This window comes from Paramormyrops kingsleyae, chromosome 2, assembly GCF_048594095.1.
Source record: "Paramormyrops kingsleyae isolate MSU_618 chromosome 2, PKINGS_0.4, whole genome shotgun sequence".
Lineage (NCBI taxonomy): Eukaryota > Metazoa > Chordata > Actinopteri > Osteoglossiformes > Mormyridae > Paramormyrops > Paramormyrops kingsleyae.
The window spans coordinates 7,072,066-7,080,275 of NC_132798.1; the positions used below are offsets into that span (position 1 = coordinate 7,072,066).

Genomic DNA, 8,210 nt, shown 5'->3' on the forward strand with positions numbered 1-8,210 from the left:
TTGCGTGATCTCCTTATGTCTCTGCGTTACCCTCCCGAAATCCTTAACAGCAGGATTCAGCACTTAAACTACAACCGAGGGAACCCTTCTTAAGAGCAGTTTCCCAAGTTCTTTTGTGCTTAAAACCCATGTCACCATCTCTCAGCTTCCCCTATGGACACAGAATAACTGTTACAGATGCAGTACATGCCGCGTAAACAGAGGGGTAACTTAAATCGACAGGCCAAGCGCTTCGCTGAAGCTGCAAGCATATTCTTAGCACTTAAAACTCCATGGCATTTAGCATTCTGGCACAAAGCACCCAGCACTGATCACGCAGGAAGAAAAAGATTATATGGATCCCTCCGCAACTTGGAGCACCAATCAGGAGCCTCCAAACAGAAAACTGTTTCTTGACAAGTTGAACCCTTTTCTGAAGCACTCCTTCACAGGCAGGGCTTAAAGGGAAGCTTAAGTCTTCATTGCTGTGACAGGACCTATACCTTTTAAAACTACCTATAGATTCTGGTGGGGAAAGAAGCTTGGTGGGGGGGGGGGGGGGGGGGGACTAGGAAAGAAAACCAAATGAGGCCTGAGTGTGACCTAAAGTTAGTCGTATGACAACAGTTCCGGGTTTTTTCAAGAATAAATCCAGGTGCAGAAATGGACTAAGTGTAATCATACATCAGGAATCTGCTTGTATCTGCGTAATGTAATGGAACTCATTGCAACAAAAATGGCTTACTTTCAGAACTATTAATTCTACAGAATTCACCCCATAATAAACAAATACATGTTAAAAACAGTGCAGCGACCTTCTTGTAGACCCGCGAAGATAAACAGCACTTCATCATTCCCAATAAGACGCCGCGAGTGACTACTGGTGAGACCGACACGACGACCTCCTGCCCAGGTCCCACAGATTAATCTACCTGCTTGTGTGTTGTGCAGATGATTCCAGACACCGCAGCTACAGCACTGTGCTAAAGTCTTAGGCAGTCAGAGAAACTGTTTAAATGATCCTCACGTTGCTGGAAAAGTATGAAATGATGTTAGGGTGACCATATCAAAACCTCTGCTGAAACCACCCCCCGGATTTACAGCAACCATCCAGCAAATCCATGTATTTTTTTTGACATGACCACTAGCACACCTTACACGGCTAATCAACACCCCACAGTTTAATCAATTAGTTAATTGAGCTGGTGACGAAATTTAATAAATACATGGCTGAGGTGACCCAGAGGAAAGGTGAAGCGGTGTTCATCTGGCCATCCAACTACATATTCATGATTTTTTAGAGAGCTGAGGAAATTCTTGTTGGCTTTTATTGTGTTACTCTTAATCTGCATATGCGCTAATGCTAAATGATAATTTTTGTTCTGGGCAAATGCATACTTTCTACCCAGATAAACAGCTTGAACCATTTCCCTTGACTGCCTAAGCCTTTCACATGGTGCTGTATTTCTCTGAGTCGGTCATCACAGTCACCCGTCCTAGCAGCTGCTTCACGGCAAATTTCGGCGTTTCCCACAATCTCAGGGCTCCCTGTCCGCTTTCCATCATCGTACTATAACTTAGACCCCCAGGCTAATTCTCCATTACACCTGGTGACCTCTGCTCATTAATCGGCAAACCCGCCCCCCCCCATCCCCATCCCGCCTTCCCCTCCCACGCTCTGCTTTTTATCATTTGGAAATAAGCTTACAGGCGTCAGCTGTGGCTGGGGGGGGGGATGGGGTTCATCCCATGAAGGTGAGAATGGACCGACGCAACGGCACCGGATTTGGGGAACCCAGATATCCTCACAGCACCCTCTGAACTGAGCCCCCAGATAAACATAGGATCGTCTCATTCTACTTTCCAGTACTGAGGGATCACTACATCCATTTCAAAATCCAAAATAATTCTTCTGATGTCTCATACCTCATCTCATCTTCAAAGGGGGGGGGGGGAAACAAGAAGTTTTTCACTGTCTTAGCCGAGTTTTAAGTCGTCTGCGGCACAAGCCAGTGGCCATTTCACAATGAGTGATAATGAAATGAGGACGCAAGTGCAAAAGAAGGCGATTAATGAGGGGAGCTTGTCCCAGTGACCCTGGGTGCCAGCAGATCCAGGGTTTCCCCTCTGTGCTTTACAAGCATGGCAGGCCACCAGGCCTGCAATTAACAGTGCAGTGCTGAAGCCTTCACTTAACAAGAAGCACTTCGTCTGCCATTAAAGTAACAAGGCAAAATAAATCATGAGTGGCAGCAGGAATGTGCAGTCACGGCTATATTATGTCTAAAATAAATTGTTCCCCCACCGAACTCCTTCGAAAACGTTTGGTCAGAGATAAACTCTGATTTCATCAGTGCTAACGAGATTCCGGGGAGAAATTCTGGAATCTTAATGACAGATTTACTTATTCTGATGGGCTGTGTATGATAATGCTCGCTTTTTCTTTAAATCTTGTTGACAAAAGCTGATTCTGTCAACAAAGGCAACCAAGGGAGACCCAGTAATCACATCAGGGAACAGAGAGCAATGCATTGCGCTGACAATTAGTCACATGGTAAGGTTAGGGTTACTTGACAAACACAGACTTGATGGAAACTGCCGTCTCGAGACATACAGAGACGACTTTTAAACGGCTGAAAATCCACCCATGTTGCAGACAAGTTGGAACCTTTCGTGGCTTCTAACACCATTATGCTAAACAGATGTCCTCCACCACTGTTTAACTGGTGGGGGGGGGGGGGGGCGTACATCCACCAGTTTAATATAAGACTGTGATTCGTTCACTATTTCTCCAATTTTTTTCTGTTTTAGTTCTGAATGTTTGTTTTCCTTCTGTTTGAGTGATTCTTTTAAACTGAACATGGGCCATTGCACATTATAAAAATAACTATTATATCTTACATTGTTTCCTCAGATTAGACACTGGTCTTTCTGGGAACCAATTTACCTATCCCCAATAAACATAATATTTATCATGTTAAATCATGTGACTTTTACCCCAACCCTATTACTTATTTTATAGTAATTTTACCAAAAGGCTTCAATTTAAATGCCTCAGGATTTCCCTGGCAGCAAAAACCCCATTCACTCACCGCATTTCAGAGATTAATATGCAGAAAGCAACAAAGACCTGCAAAGTTGTTCCCGGTGCAGCTTGCACAGCGCGAGACACAGAGCTGGAAATCATTAAAACTCTCCGGGGTCCAGGTCAGAGCGCAGGAGCAGGGGCTGATTAGCCATGCTGTGCCGTGTTAAAGAAATGCCACTTTTGGCACGTGAACGAAACACACCAGCACTGGAAACGGCAGAGAGTGAACGATCGGCCTAACAAAAATTCTTAGAGGCAAAAACAAACCCATAAACAAACTACGTGTGCAGCTTCAGATCAGTTTGGCAGAACAAATATTTTAACAAGTTTCTGCCTTCCAATTCGTATTCCAAGGGGAAAACAAATTGCGCACGTTTCTTACCCAGCCTGCCGGGTCTACTTACTTGGTAAATAACAAAATTATACCAGGATGTCATTGCCCTGTTATGTGTTTTAGGGTAGCAGGAGACGCTAATTAAAAGTCAAAATCAGAATGGCTCTGTAATGGACAATCCTGCGTCAAAGTGACCAGAACTTCATTCTCCTTTAAGGACCTTCTCCCACTGCTAAGTGGTAACATTAAGCCTTTTCATTCTCCATAAATTTTTGACAGAGTCTAACTTCCCCTTCTGCACTCTTTGGCTGCTTTTTTCCACCATAGCAGAGTACAAACAATGCTTCTGCAGTTCCTCGTTCTGCCCTGCTATGTAGAAGGGTCACGGAGGAACACAGTGGGATCACAAAAGAATTCACTCAAAATGTTTTTCCCTTCACAAAGGGAAAAAAAATATTCCAGGTCCTGCAATCAAACACCATTTGGCATTTACATCTGCAGACAGCAGCAGAAGAGAGACTTCATTCACATTTATTTGAAACAAAGTTAATTAAAAAAAATAGGAGATAATAAACAGAAATTAAGACCAGGGATTAACTATAAAAAGATTGAAACGTTTCATATCCTTGACTGTAAACAAAATTCATAATGTTTTACATTCTATAATAAAGTTATTGTACTTGAACATAAAGTATTATTGTTCAAATAACACCAACTTCAAATAAAAAGTATGTATTCAAATGTTTATTTGACCTGAAACACTTCACAATATGCCAACACTATATCCATTTAGAATCACACGTCATACGCACTTAAGAGCAGCGATAGTATACAAGTTGGCTTTCACAGAGTAATGCAAACGTGTAAAGGTACTCAGAAGGCTTTCAGACATTATTGTCAAAACATATACTGCACTAATAAAGGAGTCTTGGGTTTCTAGGAAGACCTATGAGAGCGAGATGCCTACAGCTAGCCAAGGTGCAAACAGACCTGCAAACCCAGATCATTTTGCGGAATTCCCGTGCACCTCTCAGCCACCATGACAAAACTCCTATAGCCTGAAAGAACAAAAGAGGATTCCCCCTCCCTGGTACACACCTTGCGCGTAGAGGGTAGCCATTAAGTTAATGAGCCCCAGTGGGGACCTCCAATGAAGCCATCATGTGCCTGCTTAGAATAACAATGGCTGACTAACACCTCTTTAATTGAATGGAGCGCAGTGCAAGGGAGGAAGAGTTGTTTTGGGACAGTGGAAAGAGATAAAAAATATGGGGATGTGGGGGAGGGGTCAGTTCTTGTCTCATTTGCCTTTCAGTCTAACGCTTGGCTGGGTCCAATCAAATAACTTGCTTTTTGAGGTGAAAGGGGGATTGCAGGGATGGAAATGGACTCTTAACAATATTATATTAGCTAGTTTTACAAAGAAGTCCTGGTGTTTAATGAAAATCACAATTTTCAATGCGAGGTTCAAAAAAATAAAAAAAATAGTGGGACGTTTGGAATTCACACTCCCCATGCAAACACAAAGTACCACACACATTTGCTTTTCTTCAATGAGACATTTCTTCACATTGACGATTTCATATTCAGCAATTTCCCCAAATCCCTTTTAGAAAGGAGTCTGGGGCAGCCCGAACGGATTGTTTAGACAAACTGGAAACTCAGAGGACACTAAGACGAGAACCTATCAGGATAAAGCTGGCTGCAGGTGGACGAATCACAAGGCTGTTTGCAGAAAACCACACATCACGGTCACGCTTCCAGCCCCAACTTCTGACATTTGTTTAATTTGATTTAAACAACTCAAAATGTACACTAGAGATTTACTGTGGACTGTTGACATGAAGTAAAGCTCTTATTTACCAGAGCGCTCAGGCTATGTTCTTATAATGTAATGTTTCATACATTTGTAGGAACACTTCAGGAAACAAATAGCAGAAAACTACCAATAAATAAAAAGACAGATTGAATTTTCCATAGTTAAGATAATGTGCTACAAATTTCAGTTGTAGTTTTTCATAAACAGAATCAAACAAAAAGACACTCTTCCAGCCAATCAGCACAATAAACATGATCATTTCAAACTATTTAAAGCAGCACACATCACACTATCTGGAATTCAAGGCTAACAAGTCAACCCCATCAGCTTTCTTCCAAGTGTGTCTGACAGCCGAACTGACCAGATTTTAAGTTAAAACCAAACGTAAAATCCTACTGGAATTTACACGAGTACAGCAGACAGCGATTTGCACAACTACATAAAAACTGTGCACATCTGTGGCAAGCACAGTCACAGAGAACAGTGGGATTATTATGCTAGCCCCTTAAAAGCCGTAACAGGCAGCTGTTTACATTTTACAATTGTAACTGACAAGACTCATCATTTTAGTTCACAACTTTATTTGCAGTACAACCCCCCTTGTGTCTGTGGGCTCCCATTAGGTTTATTGACTCAAGTAGGCTAACAGGCCTTTGGCACTATATATCTACAGAGCCAGTCTGTCAGGGAGAGCAAAGCTAATTGAATACGAGAGAATCAACTGTCATCGATAGATTAAACATTTTCAACTGGGGAAACCGGCAGGGGTGATTGCGCAGTGTTGTTCCCGACCTTATTTATCCTCCTCTTTGAAAAACATAACAGATAAAATTACAGGTGTTTACTGGTGAGTGGTGACAAATTTAAAGTGCTATGATAAAGTTCCCAACCAGCACCCAGTGAATGTCAAAGCAGCTGCATTTCTCTATGTTTAAAGCCGTAGTACCATGTAATTACAAGGAAATACAGTACGCCTACGTTCTCAATCATGCCCGTCTTATCCAGGTGTATCTCCAGCAATAGGTATCAGGTCAATGGCCCCACTGTTATCATAATGCGCTGCTGATTGTTAAGTACCACGTTCCCAGTAATAATTACCAGTCAATAATAAATATGGGTACACAAAAAAAAACAGGCCAGTTTTCAATACGCGAGAGACATTTATCTGTATATAAAAACTTTTCCCCAACACGAAAATCCGTCCGAACAAGTACACTAGATCACTAAGTCTAATTTAACGCCGAAAAAAGTTTTTAACTCATAGCAAAGCACTGAATAATAATTACATTGTGTGGAAAGAGTCGGCTTAGTGGGGAATGGGGGGTCATCCGAACTGAACAAAAGGGAGGGTCCTGCTTAAGGGGTCACTTGAAGGGGGACGCGACGCTCCGCTGGCAACTTTTTACCCAGAGAGCCCGGGACCGCGCAGGTAAATAACAATAAGAAATAATAAACAATAATAATAATTAATAATCACAAAGCGACTAACACGAGGAAAACAGGTGGATGTAGCGGGTTAAATGTCACTCACCGTCCGGGCACTGGGAGACAGGGAGCCGTTGGAGAGGTAGGGGTTGGTGAGGTCCGGGATCATCAGGAAGGGGTAGCCGGGATAGTGGGGACTCTTAAAAAAGCCCCCATCTTGCTGTCTTCTCAGTGCTTTAGGGGGGGGAAGCATGGAGGGGAAAAGTTAGGAAGTGCTGATAAAACAATGATCGGGAAAACTTCAACTCAAAGGGACAGATGCATGGTTACCTTCGCTAAAGTCATCTCTGGCTTTCTCGTAACTTTCTGAATCCGGTCTCGGCTGGGGACGTCGCTCTGCTTGCTGATATGCACAAACACAAAGGACGGGGACATAATAACAGAATAAATTTCTTGTCAATGTCAAAATTGGCATTTGGGAATTGCGAATGTCGTTTGAAGATGTTATCCTCACCTCCGAGTCCGAGGAGCTGCTGTTATTTTCCGACTCGTTCACTAAGGACGACTTCACGTCGTCCAGGTCCCTCTCGGCCGAGACGTTCTCGGATATTTTCTCCTCCTGTTCACCTTCGTCTTTGAAGGAGATCATCTCATCGTTCGCTCCCAGGTCATCCCCACCGCCTCCGTTAAGTTGTGGCATGTTTGCAAGTAAACGAGCAACGTTATCTCCCCCTTTTTAAATAACACGACAAAGATACGGCTGTTTGTACGATCCACGGCGTTCGCCGCTTTACGACAATACTGTGGTCCTTGATTAAACTTCTGCGATCACTCGTTAAAAGCCAAAAAAAAAAAACTATTCGTCTTACTCTTGCCAAACTTCCAAAGCTTCCAAACTCAACTTTAAATGCATAATAAAAACGTACAGTTTTCCATGGCTAAAACACGCTAAACATTCCAATAATCCACCCGAAAAATGCAAATTTTAAATGCAATGTAAGCAATTAAGTGAAGGGAGAAAGACGCGAGTCTGCGCGGCGCCGTTAGGCTGTTTTTACGCTCCGTCTGGGTGTCGAAACGGTGCCGCTCGGCTCTTCCCCGTGAGTCGCGGAGGTAGCAAGAGGCAAGAAACGCTGCAAAACTCTCCGACTAATCCGAGTTCATCCATTAAGATCCATCCGTGCGTTTTCTGCTAGACTTCGCAAAACATTTAGTTTGGGGAGGAAAAAAAAGATGGACTGAAAAAGTTCAGCGCCGAGGCTGCAAACGCATGAAGAAGAACGGCGCACTAAAAAGATTACAAAGTTTCTGCGATCAAGTTTCCTCCGGATCCTTTACTTATAACTCGCAGCTCACCGTATCCTACTTTCCAAAGTATTCTAACGTTTAACAATAAAAGCAGGATCGATCTTGTTTTGCAGTTTAAACACACTGCATGTTTCGAGACGGAAAAAAAGCAGACTGCCCCCTTTTCTGTTTCGATCAACGAAGAAATGCGCAGAGATGTTTAGTTTGGTTGCTGAAGTGGAAGGAAGAAAGGAGAAGGGTTGATTAAAATGCAGAGG

The 8,210-nt window shown here is 42.9% G+C and overlaps 1 protein-coding gene across 1 annotated transcript in view; it reads right to left on the reverse strand.

The window, feature by feature from the left end:
* The window catches only part of tcf7l1b (transcription factor 7 like 1b), a 45,093-nt gene extending 36,923 nt beyond the window's left edge, over positions 1-8,170 (reverse strand). Inside the window, exons 1-3 of the mRNA XM_023838427.2 lie at positions 7,160-8,170; positions 6,976-7,048; positions 6,752-6,879 (exon numbers count right to left, since the gene is read on the reverse strand). Coding sequence (XP_023694195.2) covers positions 6,752-6,879; positions 6,976-7,048; positions 7,160-7,345 — 387 coding nt within the window. The 5' untranslated portion in view covers positions 7,346-8,170. The remainder of the gene's footprint in view (positions 1-6,751; positions 6,880-6,975; positions 7,049-7,159) is intronic.
* Between the last annotated feature and the right edge of the window lie 40 nt (positions 8,171-8,210).